Below are 15,939 nucleotides of genomic sequence, written 5' to 3'. Positions count from 1 at the left end.
TCCTTCTTCCTTCTCTTCCTCTGGGTTTATAAACAGTAACTGTTGTGCTAAAAAATTATATTAATTATCATCCATCAATTCCCTAAGCTATGGTGATTCACTGATAAAAAGCAGAATTAAAATTTTCAGATAGTACCTACCTTGCTGCCAAAGCATCAAGTTTAATTAAATTATATGGACTACAGAAAATTCAGAGTTAGATTATATGCAACCTTGAATCTAGCATTCTAGAGCTGGCAACAGCAGAAGACAATAGTCAGTAGGTCCTTCTGCTTCAAAGCTTCATAAAGAAAAGGTTAAATAAGCAGAAACATCAGTTACCAATAGATGTGTTTTGTTAAACAGGCTTTCTGAACCACTGTCTATAGACTTGGTTTATGCAGGATGTCTAAAGTTCATGTGCAATTCCTTGTACCACTTCAGCTTCAAGTCTGTTCCACATTAGGTATCGAAAAACATCTGACATCTCGGGAATGCTGATGTGGTCTTCAAGACAATTGTCTTTTCTGAAGAGAAGGAGGAGATAAGCCATTCACTCTAGTAACTCTTGCTGTTTCATATTGAAGTACATTATAATTTCTGGTAACAGTGGACTGTAAACTTACAGATCATTTAGATTAAGTAGTTAAGTTTCTATTTAAAAAAAATACAGAAAAAAAAGTTCTTTATCATAAAATAAATGAGCAAGAACTAGTTAGAAATGGCTGTTACTTAGAAATTAAGAGCTCTTATGTAATGAGAATGAACCGGCAGTGAATTGGCAATTATGTTTTATAAGAGAGTATGGACACACAGAGTTTCTTGCTCTCGCAACATTTCTGTCAGTCTCTGACATGAATGCAAGTAATGCATACACACCTTCAGCAGAATATACTTGTGCCAATGATTTGAAAGCATATTTGACGGCTAAATTACAGAGCAAAATAATTTGTGCATGGATGAAGTTAGCCTAACTGTTCTATGTTTAGCAAATACCTGATGCCTAGTTGCACAATATTTTTAAAGTCTGTCTTATGTTTATTCTGAAGGAATTTAAAAAATAGTTGTTCTTACTGCATATGCAATCAGAGAATTCCTTTCTGAAACTCACTAAAATCTTAGTCTCCAGCATATGTTTTACAAGTCCAATAGTTTTATAAAATGTCATATAAACAGCAATTCCTGTTAAAATGTAAAATTAGATAATTTGAATTTAATTGATTATACTGTTATTGCAAATGTAGAACATAAGTGATTTATTTTCTCTATGGCAGTTAATTATGCTCTATATTCCTACCTGTTTAATTATCTCTTTCTGGTTAATTCATCTTATGGTTGGATTGCCTTTAAAACTGTATTCCTTTCTGTTACTAATTTATCTTAATTTTAAGGATATTTATGTTAGTGTTTTCATTTGTGCTTTGAAATGAAAGTAATGGCACAGCTTTAAAGTCAACATTTTTTTTTTACTAGTCAAGCATATCTAACCTGTATTTTAAGAGCAGGATGTACTAGAATTACAGAAAGTATTACTGACCCTTAAAACGTAAGTGTAGTGTGTAAATCAATGTGTCATTTATGTCTTTTAGACCAGCAACCATTCAGAACTATTTTTGATTGATGGTTTGGGGTTGTTTTAATCTCTGAACTCATATCACATTGTCTCAACTAAAACCAATAGAAAAGCTCCAATTGTCCTTAGTGGACTATTGTCTAGGAATCACCACTGCTTAAAGAATAAAGAGTACAGGAAAACAGACAAGCTGACACAAAGAAAGTATAAATGTGAATATCATCATCTAAATGTCAAGAACTGCCTGTTCTCATGACCCTAAGAGATGATCAGTTTGAGGGAGGTCCAGTATTAACCGCCCACTGGCCAAGGCTGACCCCATCAGTAACAATAGTAGCACCTCTGCGATAACATATTTAAGAAGGGGGAAAAATTCCTGTGCAATAAAAATTGTAGCCATAGAGATGAGTGAGAATATGTGAGAGAACCAACTCTGCAGACACCAAGGGCAGTGAAAAAGGAGGGGGAGGAGGTGCTGCAGATGCCGTAGTAGAGATTCCCCTGCAGCCCGTGATGCAGCCCATAGTGAGGCAGCTGTGCCCTGCAGCACATGGAGGGTAATGGGGGAGCAGAGATCCACCTGCAGCCCAGGGAGGATCCCAAAACGAACAGGTGGATGTGCCCAAAGAAGGCTGTGACCTCATGGAAAGGCCGCACTGGAGCAGGGTCCTGGCAGGACCTGTGGACACCTGGAGAGAGGAGCCCACACTGGAACAGATTTGCTGGCAGGAAAGAACCCACACTGGAGCAGTTTGTAAAGAACAGCCTGTGGGAAGAACTCACGTTGGAGAAGTTCATGGATAACTGTTTCCCATGGGAGGGACCCCGCACTGGAGAAAGGGAAGCATGCGAGGAGCCCTCCCCCTGAGAAACAACACATGATGAACTGACTGCAAGCCCCACTCCCCACCTGCCTGTGCCACTGGCAGGGAGGAGGTAGAGAAAATAAGGAGTAAAGTTAAGCCTGGGAAGAAAGAAGGGATGAGGGAAGGTGTTTTTAAGATTTGGTTTTATTTCTCATTATTCTACTCTGATTTGATTGGTAATAACTTTTTTCCCCAGGTCAGGTTTGTTTTGCCCGTGACATAATCAATGAATGATCTCTCTCTGTCCTTATCTTGACCCACAAGATTTTCATTATATTTTTCTCTCCCCTATCCAGCTGAGGAGTGAGAGTGATAGAGCAGCTTTGGTGGGCACCTGGCATCCAGTCAGGGTCAACCCACCACAAACAACATGCATGTTACCTTGTCTTTTAGACATTAACTCTGAAAGTACAAATATGAATAAAAAGCAGCCTGCGTTTCTCTTTAGAAACAAACTGTTGATGAGGAATGTATCACTTACTAGCAGCACAGAAATAGTTTCTATTTTCTAAAGTTTCTAGATACATCCTTGAGTTAGTGTGTTCACTGGTTTAAAGGAGAAGCTGTTTGTACCCACCCCTTGTTTCTCTAAGAACACCTGCCAGCAGGTCAAATAATAATAAAAACTGTTTACAAGAACAAAGTTCTCACACAGGTGTGTTCAAGTACTGAACTATACATGTGGACTTGGTTGTTTTTGTTACTCAAACAACAGTTTGCCTAAACCCTGACTATTTCTCAAAGGAAAAAGAACCATTATTTTACAATGCAGAGAGCATTTATTCTGTTAAGTTTCAGCAGTGAATTCACAGAATATATTTCATCAGCACAGAATCCAGCAAATATATCAATCTCTTTTGATACAATTTGTCACGAAACAAAGTCCAAGCATAAAACAATTCTTTGAAGTGATATAACATCATAAAGTAACTCTCTAAAGTAATTGCTGCTGAATTTTGAAGCAGTGTTCTTGGTTTTAGTTTGGTAGTTTCTGTGTAGAGTTTTAACGGTGCTGAAGATGATCAAGGTCAATATTCAACTAACCAGCATTCAGTTAGGCATTAACCCATTTTTATTAAGCAGTTTAGATAAAGCTCATTTCATATAATTCCAAAATCCCTGACTAAACTATACAGTATCTGAGCCACAAAAAAGACTGAATTAAAATTTGAAGTTTCATCTATAAAGCCATTCTTTTATTTTTTGAGCAGAGCATTTGCACAGAGATTCCCGCAATTTGCTCCTGTCAGGTTTCATGCTACAGTTCTAAAGAATCAGTATGCATAACTTATTACATGTGAGTGAAAGTCCTAAGAGTTTTAAAGCTTTTTGATAATTATTTACTTATGCAGTAGTCTTACACCATGGATATTTAGCCATTGGTTTTGGTCATGTTTTACAAGCAGGGAATCAGTTCAGTTACATTTTTTGGTTTAGTTCTGGTTTAAATTCACCTGTAACTGATTCTGATGTCAATTCTGAATCAAATCAAATCTGATTTGGTTCTGTTTAAACAGTTTAAAACTGTGGCTCAAATTCAGCTCCAGTTTGAGAAATATAGTGGTTCACACATTCCTTGGTTTTGCTTTGACACCCTGCTCATAGCACAGAGCTGAATTAAGTAAAATATCAGTTATGAATAAAATAGAGAACAAAATAATTTTCGATCTAATGGCATTTGCTTGCAATAGATTTATATAGTAATGCTATGTTCTTAAATTAGGAAATATTTACAGAATTAATGCATATATATATTTATGTAGACATTCATGTTGTATGGTGTAAATGTGTGTGTGCAATATAGGTATATATGATTAGGCGTGTATATGTGTTAAAACAAAAATTTTACGGAGTTTTTGGAAACGACATCTAAATGAAAAGTGTATTTTATCTGAAATACAGTTCTAAAATAATCTTATGAGAAAATATATACTATATTGATAACAAGTAATTCCTATCTAGTAATAGGTTCATTTTGTTTATTGCATATCTGAAAACTGATATTAAATACTACTAATGAAGAACATGGTAAGTTTTACAGAGAAGTGCAAACTCTCGTAAAAACATATAAACTCTAATTCTTGTCTGAAACAGAAGAAGTAAGCATCAAGCTAAATACAGACTAGCAAGGTAAATAAAATGAATTTCAGAGAATCTTGCCTTTTATTATTACTTTTTTTTAATTTCAGATATGCATACTACTATTCTGCAATAGCAGCTGGTGTTCTTCTTGCTGCTTATATCCAGACGTCATTTTGGACCCTAGCAGCAGGCCGGCAAATAAAAAAAATTAGAGAAGAGTTCTTTCATGCAATTATGAGACAGGAAATTGGATGGTTTGATGTAAATGATGTGGGAGAACTTAACACTCGTCTTCTAGAGTAAGTATACTATACCTTTTCCAATGTTCTTTTATCTTGTTAGGCATGTGTGAATTACATTTTTTTTTTAATTGTTATTTTTAAATTGAATTGTTTTATTGTGAAATGAAATTTCACTGTGAAATTAAATTGAAATATTTCATTGTCAAATGAAGTTTTCAAGTTTTCTCATGGAGTGTCTCAGAGACTAGACTTCTAATACTTCTGATACTGGACTGTCACAGGGGCATCATAAAAGCATTTTGATAAATTCACTTGAACTCTGAGGGTGGCTAAAGCCCAACATATGAGATTACACCCACGAAGAGAAAACATAGTTCCTTTCTGTGCACACTGAGCGCACACAATCAGGTGCTGACTGACCCCAGCACCTGATTGTTCACAGTGTGAACAGCTTTAACTGCGTGACAAGCTATTCCTTTCTCTTTGCCCACATAAACGGCTTTATCTTATCTTTCTGGATATCCACAGTTTCCAAAGAGATCAAAAATTTGGAATTAAGAAAGTGAGGGTAACTTTGCACTATAGGCAGAATTTCAAACTTTTCAGACAAAACCAGGTTTATAGCAGTATATTTTCACAAGAAATATGAATTCTTCCTTGGCCACACTATACAGTGCTTTATCTTGAAGCAAACTGTTGTTTGGAAGCAATGTGTAAAGATTGTTCTCTACACAGATTCCCATGTAACAAAACTGAAAAGTTTTCTCGTGCTTTCTATATTTTCCTTCCTGTCTGGATGTAATTTGTTTTTCAGTGATGTTTCCAAGATTAGTGACGGAATAGGTGACAAAATTGGATTGCTTGTTCAAGCAATAACAACATTTGTAACGGGATTTATTGTTGGTCTCATAAGAGGATGGAAATTAACCCTTGTAATACTAGCAGTCAGTCCTGTCCTGGGACTTTCAGCAGCCCTCTGGGCAAAGGTAGGTTAACATACATTCAGTGTCAGGTTTTATATTAATGAGACATAATGGAATAAATCTACACATCTGTAATTCTTACTGTTAGAAGGTATTGCTTAGAACAGTTACAGCTTTAGACAACATATATGTACATAAATTCTTAGATGAACTGTATATAAATACCCTCATGTAGTTTGAATGTTATAATTCCCATAGATTGGACAGATTTGTTCGATCTGAAGCTGTTTCTGCGAATATAGCATCTTTTTATATTGAAAAGGAAGCAAGGTACACGAGTAGAATCCACATTTGTAACTGTTAAACTTCACCTACATGAGTATTTGTTCTGTTGAAAGGAATAATTGCACCTCCTGAAAAATAAGTGAATAAATTAGACCATGCCTTAGTCTCAGTTTCTTTTCAGAGTTATTAACAGCTTAGGTAAGAAATTTTGGACAGACAGGTGAGAGGAGTGCTAAATTATCATGCGATTGGAGTGACTTACATTGGTAGTTTTGAAACCTTCAGATTTTTATCGTATTTTTTTCCCTTACATTTCAAAGATCATATAAGTCTTCTCTGTCTTGAGTGAGTATATTGCAGAAAAGTGAGGAGTAGAGGAGCATGTGCTACATATGTCTACTGGCTGAGTCCTCATTGACTGTGGTTGATTAATGTAAGCTATAGAGCCCTCTCGCTAAGGTAGCCAGACATGAGAATGAGCTAAGGAGATCTGCTTGGGGAGAACCAGATCATCTCAGTATGTCATCTAATCTCCTGCACTGAGTGAAAGCAGAGTGGAAAATTGCCCTTAGTTGTGGTGAATAGGTAATATTGAATTATTTGATTGAATTCATAATCTCATTAAGAATTTTGATATTGAACATTTGCACTCATACATAATATAATCAAAAGGCTTCATATTGGAATAAAGCAGCTCTGATAAAAGCCATTACGAAGTGATTGAGCTCATTCTGTTTTTCTTAAGTCAAAATATTTGATCCTACATTAGGTTCTCTCTGCTTTCACTGACAAAGAACAAGCTGCATATGCAAAAGCAGGTGCTGTTGCAGAGGAAGTTCTGGCAGCAGTTCGTACTGTAATAGCTTTTGGAGGACAGGAAAAAGAAATTAAAAGGTAAGAGCAATATTTGCTTTTATCAGCTGATTTTGCAGTACTCATTTCAGATGGTTTGAAATTTTCTTGTATCTTTGCTGTTGAAAGTCTGTCAAAACAAGTAAATCTCATGCTTCCTGCATTTATAGGTAACGGGGAATTGTCTGTTTCAGGTTATTGTCTTTCATTACATGTTGAAAGACAAATTCGTTATTTTTCTAGAAAATGACAAAATACATTGATATATTGTCTCTACTCTAGAAAGTGTACAAACTACCTTATCACACACTGAGAAGTTTAGACAAAAAAAAAAAGGCTGCCATGAGAAAAGATGATGGTGTACTTGGTAATATGATTACTCAGTAGTTGTGAAGGTACTAATAAACAATATCTCTATTTCCACTGTACTGTAAAACATTGTTCTTGTGATATATTTTAACCTTTTATCTTAAGGTAATGATTATAGCCTCAAAACCTGTCATGAATGGTTCATGATCAAAGTTCACTGACCTGCAGGTTATTTAAGGAACCTGAATGCCAGTCCCTGAACTTCAATGCCCTTTTTTTTCTATATACCATGTTGGCTGATGTTGGCTGTTTTAGGAGTTACCTTAAAGTCTCCGTGCCTGACTACCAGGCTCACCTTTGTACAGTCTTAGGGCTATATAGTTTATATATATTGTTGTACTTTGTGAGTATAATGTTCTTTTTCTAACTCATCCACAGAATTTTTGGTGCTGTGTGCCATGGTATGCATCTACTTCTATTTTTCTTCTAGATACCATAAAAATTTGGAAGATGCTAAACGGATTGGAATAAAAAAGGCTATTACAGCTAATATTTCTATGGGTGCTGCTTTCTTACTGATATATGCATCATATGCACTGGCCTTCTGGTATGGAACCACCTTGGTCTTAACTGATGACTACACTATTGGCAATGTTCTTACAGTAAGTATTAATGAGTATATTCCCAATAATAGTAAGAAATACTAAAGAAAATACATTAAAGTGTATACTGAGAATTTATTTGAGTTTAATAAGAAATATATGACAAAATCAGCAAAAAAAAAAATCCCTTTTTCTTAACAAGATTCTCACCATAATAGTCTACGTGTTTTTCTATAGTATCTCAGTATTTACATCAAGTCAAATAAAACATATTTTTCAATTGCTTCTACATCTTTTCTGACTTCCATAAGATCAGACTGATATAGAAATAGTTCAGTCAAACACTGAAGTACAGTCCCCTTCCTAGTTGCTATTTGTTTTCATATTTGTAAGGATGAATATATTTTCAGGATACAGAAGCAAATACTTCTATTTTTAGTTGTTGTGTGGTCTAAGTAGATCATTTTATTGATACTTTTCTTATATTTTGCACCATAAAAGCTTCAAATCACTTCTCAAGAGGGAGAAAAAATATACTTGTGCCCCACAAATATGTCATCATCTAACCAAAGAAAGAAAACCATAACTCATAAGTCATAACTTCAATTCTTTTCTTGATGTGGCAACCAGTCTAATTTTGTATGAGATATTAAACAAATACGGTAAGAAGAATAACTCTGCTAACCATGATGAAACCCAACCAAGAGATCATATGTATATATTTATCTTTTTTAAACTGCATGTTTTGTTTTACCTACGAAGCTTGCGGAAAATGGCTGATATGATTTATTGGATATTTTGAACCTGCCAACTTTTTTTTAAAAGGCAGACTGGTGTACAGAACATTTCAGTGAGGTTGTCCCCCTTGTGTATAATTTTTTCAGTTCAAAGTATTGACAAATTCTGTTGTCTATTTTGTAGTTCATTGGACAGGTGTTTTTATAACATGAATGGGAGGGTGTTGCCTTATTACGTAACACATCTGTGAATGACCACTATTGGAGAAAAGAGGATGGGTGTGATGGACCTTTGCTCTGATGTACTATGGCTGTTATTACGATCTCTGTTTGAGCAGTGTGGTTTTATTACTTTTGTTTTGATACTAGCTGAAAGCAATAAACTGTGCTTCTCTAAGAAAATTATATATTTTTTCTTTTTCTGTTTTTTCATGTTTGCTTGAACTCACTCTCTTTCATTCCAGCAGAGGGACCCTTTATTACTTTGTGATGGAGAAGCTGGATTTGTACATTTCTATTTCACTGTCCCTTTTAAAGCAGAATGATAATGCATTGCATATCCATCTTTGTTCCATGGGAAGATATGCAATATATTTCCTGCTCTTTGGAACATCTTTTGCCAAAAGAACAAATTCTGAAACATCAGGTGTAATTATGCATTTTTGGCATAGATTTTGCAGGTCTCAATCACTCTTTCACTTCTTATCAGTATGATTGCAACATTCACATTGTGCACAGATTCAGTTTTCTTAATGTTATTCTCTGTTGAAGAGACTCTTTCATTTTTTCTTTCATTCTAGGTTCCTTAATCTTCTGTTAACAGGCATGGAGCCTCCTGAGCCAAAGATATCTAATGTAAATAAATAAATGTAGTTCTCTGCTTAAATAAGAATTGATATATGTCACCACATACATTTCTTTTAGGTCTTTTTCTCTGTATTGATTGGAGCTTTCAGTATTGGACAGACTGCTCCAAGCATAGAATCATTTGCTAGTGCAAGAGGAGCTGCCTATGCAATCTTTAATATCATAGACAATGTGAGTATCTTTGCCCTCACTCTCATTTCAAAATTGAGAGACCTTTCTTTTAAAAGTTCAGGCACTATTTAGGGATATGAAATTAGTAAAAGTGTGTAAATAAGCAGAAATACAAACATAAAAGCAGATAGAATGTATAATAGTTAGTTTATCCTCTAGAGTTATTAGTCCTTGCTTCAAAAGTAAAAGTAGACTGGATCTCTGAATCATTTGGTGTTGGAGGTATCCTCTAATGTTTTTATCACAAAGGGTACATCTATGGTGCTATATAGATATGTGATTACAGCTGATGTAGGTACATGAACATAGGTGTAAAGATATCAGTGGCACCACCAGTAGCATGACTGTTGGCAAATCAATAAAACAAGCTGGTAACCTGGATATGTACTTCAATCACCAAGAGAGTCTTAAATAAGGGAAACTCTGATTTTACTAGCTAACAAAGCTCTATGAAATGCAACTGCATGTTTTGTACTATTAAGACATGCTTCCAGTTCTAGCCCCACCCTAGTTGGAAACAAAACCAGTGATAATTAAGAACTCTGTTTCTGCTTAATGGTCAGTGGATCAGTTCTTTCTCACACAAATAGTTTCAGCAGAAAGGGCAAAGCTATAAATGAACAGCATATGAACAGCTCATTAGTGATGATCTGTTCCAGTGAATCATCAGGGAGTGAAATTAATCTCAAATTATGGCTAGCTATGGGTGCAGTCTGAAATACGATGTACTAAATTCACACAAAAGCTTAAATGGAGAAATTATAGAAGTGTTCTTGCATGAGTAGATCATCAATGTAGTAATGAGGCAGCAAAACATGCAATTTATGTTTCAGAAATCTCACCTAAGTTACTTTAAAATTACATTCAGTATCTCTGCAGAATAATGGTGCATTCTAGGATGACTTTATGGAAAGAATCGTTAGGAAATAAGCTCTTCTTTAAAAAAATAATTTTGTTTTACACAGGAACCTCAAATTGACAGTTATTCAGAGACAGGTTACAAACCAGACCACATTAAAGGGAACCTGGAATTCCAAAATGTACACTTCAATTATCCATCCAGACCAGATGTTGAGGTACTGTTAATGAAACTTTATACATATTACAGTTAAACATGTGGATCATTTGTTAGGGAAAAAAAGTCAAGCAAATAAAATTTTGTTGAAAATATAACAATTCAAGTTGTTTCTCTGATTTATATAAAGCTCCCTTGCCACCACAGTGATTTTGGCTAGAATTATTTACACCTTGGCTAAACATGTTAAGTTTTCAGAATAATTTTCTGTCTAAAGCTATAGTCAGTGTGACTATGGAGTAAAACTTAAAGATTTATTGCTATCAATCTAAATTTATGCTTCTAACCCAGGTGTATAGTAATAATAATGAGATAGTGGGTTTCAAAAGTACCTGCAATGCAACTCTGTTAAGACAACATTATGTCAACCAGTTAAAGAAAGCAGATCTAGCAAGGACGTGTTATATATGGAATAGAGATCAGAGTCTGTATTTTTCTGTCTAATCAAAGGAAAAGTTTGCTTTTTAAAGCACTGTCATAAATCCGGAGTCTTAATGCAGTGGAGGTGGAAGACATTTGAATGATTTCTGAAAATATTTTCATAAAGAGTGTCTTTGCCCTATGTAACGATTTCCTTCCCTACCTTGAAGGAAAATCATTGACCTTGATAAAGGAATCTTTCTTACTTTTGATAGGCAGAAAGGAAAGACAGAAAGTTTTATTTTTAAGTCATTTTTACTAATAAATATGTTAAATATTTTGGCTTTTCCTTCTGTCAAGAAAATCAGTTAAGTGATTGTGCTTGATATTTCTTCATGTAGAAATATAAATAAAAAGACAACTATTGATGTCAGTGGATTATTTTATGAGTTTATACAGGTATGATATGAATAGAGATTTCTCCCCCATAGTTTCAGAAATAATAATTTTAGGAAGCTAAGGCTACACCAAACATTTGGTATTTCATAAATTATAGTAAAGAGAAAAACAAGACAGTCAAGTAACTCCAGATAGTTTATTTCTACCTAAATTTAATCTACCAAACTTTCAAGTTAACTCTTCTTTTCAACAGGACAGTGCAGCAAAGTAACTGACAAGCATGATAAAGACTGCAAGTTACTTCCTATCTCACTAGACTGATTCATTTGCTGTCCTTAATCTCTCTTCTCTGTTTGCTTTAAGTTAGAAACAGCCTAAAGGGATTTAATTATGGATTTAATTTTGGCATAGAAAAAAGTTTCTGATCAGTAGTCCACTGAAATCAGGGGTAATCCACAGGTTTTAGATCAAATTCTATTTGCTACTTTATTTACATTATATTTGTTTGAGTTGTTCTATACAAGGTCTATAGACTAAATTATCTATAGCATTATGACCAGAAGATTAAATAAGGCTGCTTCATAAATTTTCAATTTATGTTGGACTTCTTGTTTTGATCTAAAAATATTATAGCAAAATAAGACATACTAAAAGTTATGATTTTTCTATGACTCTTGTTCCTATTTTATTTTGTATTTTATTTATGTTTATTTGTATTATATTTTATTACATTTTATCTTGTTCCTAATATATATTTTACTTGTAAAGCACATAAATATCGGTACTAAGAGTGAAGAGGCAGCAGTGGTGCTGAAGGTAGACATTTAGGGAGAAAGAGATGGTGACAAGGACCCAGGGCTGCAAGGTATTGGGAAGTACAATGGGAGAGTCCCATATCAGTGCATGGCTGTACATTTATAATGGTAAAATGCACTTAGCCATGGTACAGATGCTGACATTCAGGTATGCATAGTTCATTGTAGCCTAGTCCTTCTAGAAGACTAATGAGCAAAAAATATGCTTTTCTCCATTTCAATATACATTTCCAACCACGGAAGTTGTACAAAGTAGTGAAAGCTGTACACATTCCTGTATACCTTTTGTCATGTAAAGCAGAAACATTTATTCCTTTTTTCCTATTATTGTCTTTTCTTACTACTCAGGAGAGCAGGTTAAGGTGGTCAAAATACAATATACATGGCATGGACATGCTAACTGTGTGTCCGTTCTCCAGCCCCACTACACAGCCCAATACAGGTTATATTACTGAAAATACAATGAAAGAGCAAATGTATGGCACCAAAGACCTATATTTACCCTCTGTACGAGTCCCAAGGAAGGCAAAACTTTGTATATTCCATGTCTGTGAAATGATATGTTTTATGCTGACTAGTACAAAAAAGTTATATATTGTGCAATGAAATGTCACCATTGTAAAGAATCCCCACCAGCAATTCCAGACAAAAGGGGAAAATTTAAGGATACTTCAAGGTTACTAAAATGACTTTTCCTCCAAAACAATCCAGAGTATATTCTTTCCCTTCTAACCATGACTTTTGTTGTACAGTAGTTTACCTGTAGTTTGCATGGTGCATTAAAGAAAAAGATGAGGGAACATAATACAGAAATATTGCATCATATTTTTTCTATATTATATTTTAGTTATGTGTAGTAACCATATTATTATTAATTAGTCATATGAACTGGTTCATGATACGGGTAATTGTGAAGTGTGTTGTATAATACATTGATATTGAACCACTTGTGATGTAAATATGAAGAAAATTAAGCTGAAGTCATTAGTTAGCCAAAATTTAAACTTATATGTTTATAAATTTTATTTTGTATCAGTCTGCTATAAATATGAGAGATATTTTATTGTAGTCTTTAGAGTTTCTTCAAATTTACACTGACATTTTTACATACTGTTATGTGTTGCTTACCTTTCATATATGCACAGATACTAAAGGGCTTGAATCTCAAGGTTAATTGTGGCCAGACAGTGGCCCTGGTTGGTGGCAGTGGCTGTGGGAAAAGTACAACTGTTCAGCTCATCCAGAGATTTTACGATCCCAAGGAAGGCACGGTAAGATACCTCAAGTGAGAGGACTGCTCTGTGTGTCACAGTTGTTGGAAGTCTGGTTCTGGTCTCACTGCCCTTGTTCCAATGACATGGCAAAGCCTCCCCTAAAAAGGCATGGGCCAACGTGGGGAGAGAGGTTCCTTGACCAAAACACTTAGTAAACGGGTTTTGTCTGCTTCCTTTCGTTTAGGTTACTATTGATGGGCAGGATATTAAGACCTTAAATATAAGATATCTGCGGGAGATTATTGGTGTGGTGAATCAGGAGCCCGTGCTCTTTGCTACCACTATTGCAGAAAACATTCGTTACGGCCGTGAGGGTGTCACCATGGAAGAGATTGAAAAAGCTACCAAGGAAGCAAATGCTTATGACTTCATCATGAAGCTACCCAATGTAAGCAAACCAGCTGCCCTGCTGAAATTATTTCTCCTAAACCTTCTTGTGCCAAATAGTTCCTTAGAAGGGATTTTTGGAAACAGAGGAAGCTCTCCCTGGAGCTGTGAGTAGGCACAGCTATGCAGAGCTGCTTCATAACTTCTGAGAATAATTTTGATTTTAAATGTTTAGGTCATGACTTGATGAGCATTTGGAGAGCTACTGGAATTCCAGGGATGCACACGATTAGCAGATACATCCAAGTGGGTGTTTGTCCTGTAGTGTTTTAGATGAAGGAAAAAGTGCTGCTGGGGCTACTGACGCCACCGTGCCTTTTCTTTACACGGCCTTACTCTGGTGAAAGGACTGTGCTACTGAGGGTTGTGGAAATGTGTGTGGTTATCTTGTAGAAGTTTGAAACCGTGGTTGGAGAAAGAGGGGCACAGCTGAGCGGAGGCCAGAAGCAAAGAATAGCAATTGCCCGAGCTCTGGTTCGCAATCCTAAGATTCTTCTGCTTGATGAGGCAACATCAGCTTTGGATACTGAGAGCGAATCAGTTGTGCAGGCGGCACTGGACAAGGTCAGTAGCGTTCTAAAACAAAGCAGATAAGCAGGAGTCTAACATTTACTTTTTTCCCAAACATTTGTTGAAAGAGCTGCAAGAAATATAGACACTTAAAACACAAAATGTAAACTTGTATTCGGCAAATATTTTTGAGATCCTGCAGGTACTGCAGAGAGGAATCTTGTTTCAAGTGAGAAGATGAAATTATATTTTCTGCATTAGTAAGCTTAAATCAACATTTTCTTCGTGTAAGTACCATTCCCTGCAATCATCTATCTTACTGACATCCATATTGTTGTCAGTCACCAATTCAGTTAACTTGTGTTGAAGCCTGACAGACAAGGTAAGTTCTACCCGCACGTCATGACTGTAGCAGTGACTTGGCAAGGAACACTCCAAGGAGACATTTGCTTCAGTTAATATGAATACTTGTAGGTGCTTGTTTTGGTTTAATGTAGAGCTGTCTCACTAACGGACAGTTCATACCTGGTGCCCCTCAGGAGTCTCTATATGCATATGGGGCTGTAACTCCAAACAGTTTTCTGAATTTACTCAGTTGGATTCTGCTGGAGTACTGTAATTTTCCTGCTGCTGTTGGATAAGGAAAGACAGTTTGCGGAGAATTATTAATGGAAGTACATTTAATAGAGAAGTTATTTGTTTCGTTTTTCTTGGTCACATTGTCTTATAAACTCGGATCCTCATAAACCTTTGCAGAAGACCTAGGGACTCATGGAATCATAGAATGGTTTGGGCTGGAAGGGACTTTTAAAGATCATCTAGTCAAATCCCTCTGCCATGAGCAGGGATATCTTTCACTAGATCAGGTTGCTCAAAGCCCTGCCCAACCTGACTTTGAACACTTCCAAGGATGGAGAATCCACTCCTTTTCTGGGCAACCTGTACCAGTGTCTCACCACCCTCATCATAAAAAATTTCTTCCTTCAATCTAAATCTACCCTTCTTCAGTTTAAAACCACTGTACCTTGTCCTGTCATTACAGGTCCTGGTAAAAAGTCTCTCTCCACCTATGTTATAAGACCCCTTCAAGTACCGAAAGGCTACAATAAGGTCTGACTAGAGCCTTCTCTTCTTCAGGCTGAACAACCCCAACTCTCTCAGACTTTCTTCACAGGAGAGCTCTTTCAGCCCTATGTTCATTTTTGTGGCCCTGCTCAAGACCCGCTCTAACAGGTCTTCCATGTACTGAGGGCTCCAGAACTGGATGCAGTACTCCAGATGGACTCTCACCAGAGCAGAGTAGAGGGGGAGAATCCCTCAACCTGCTGGCCATGCTTCTTTTTATGCAGCCCAGGATATGATTGGCTTTCTGGGGTCCAAACGCACATTGTCAACTCATGTCTGATTTTTCACCAAAGTATTTCCAAGCCAGTCACCGCAGGGCTGCTCTCAATCTATTCATCCTCCAGTCTGTATTGATACGAAGGATTGCCCTGACCCAGGTGCAGGGCCATGTTGAACTTCATGAGGTTCACATGGGCCCACTTATCAAGCCTGTCAAACACCCTCTGGATGCCATCACTTCCCTCAAGTGAATCAACTGCACCACTCTGGTGTCATCTGCAGACTTG

At 36.1% G+C, this 15,939-nt stretch overlaps 1 protein-coding gene across 2 annotated transcripts in view; it reads left to right on the top strand.

Annotated features, from left to right (window-relative positions):
- Window positions 1-15,939, top strand: part of LOC141957934 (ATP-dependent translocase ABCB1-like) — a 66,236-nt gene that overhangs the window by 23,809 nt on the left and 26,488 nt on the right. For both annotated transcript variants that reach the window (XM_074900219.1, XM_074900220.1), the window contains 9 exons: window positions 4,608-4,799; window positions 5,557-5,728; window positions 6,720-6,844; window positions 7,602-7,773; window positions 9,375-9,488; window positions 10,454-10,564; window positions 13,283-13,408; window positions 13,596-13,799; window positions 14,192-14,362. In XM_074900219.1, the coding sequence (XP_074756320.1) occupies window positions 4,608-4,799; window positions 5,557-5,728; window positions 6,720-6,844; window positions 7,602-7,773; window positions 9,375-9,488; window positions 10,454-10,564; window positions 13,283-13,408; window positions 13,596-13,799; window positions 14,192-14,362 (1,387 nt within the window). The remainder of the gene's footprint in view (window positions 1-4,607; window positions 4,800-5,556; window positions 5,729-6,719; window positions 6,845-7,601; window positions 7,774-9,374; window positions 9,489-10,453; window positions 10,565-13,282; window positions 13,409-13,595; window positions 13,800-14,191; window positions 14,363-15,939) is intronic.

The sequence above is a fragment of the Athene noctua genome, chromosome 2 (genome assembly GCF_965140245.1).
Source record: "Athene noctua chromosome 2, bAthNoc1.hap1.1, whole genome shotgun sequence".
Taxonomy (NCBI): Eukaryota; Metazoa; Chordata; class Aves; order Strigiformes; family Strigidae; genus Athene; species Athene noctua.
This window is presented reverse-complemented; position numbering and strand designations above follow the sequence as displayed.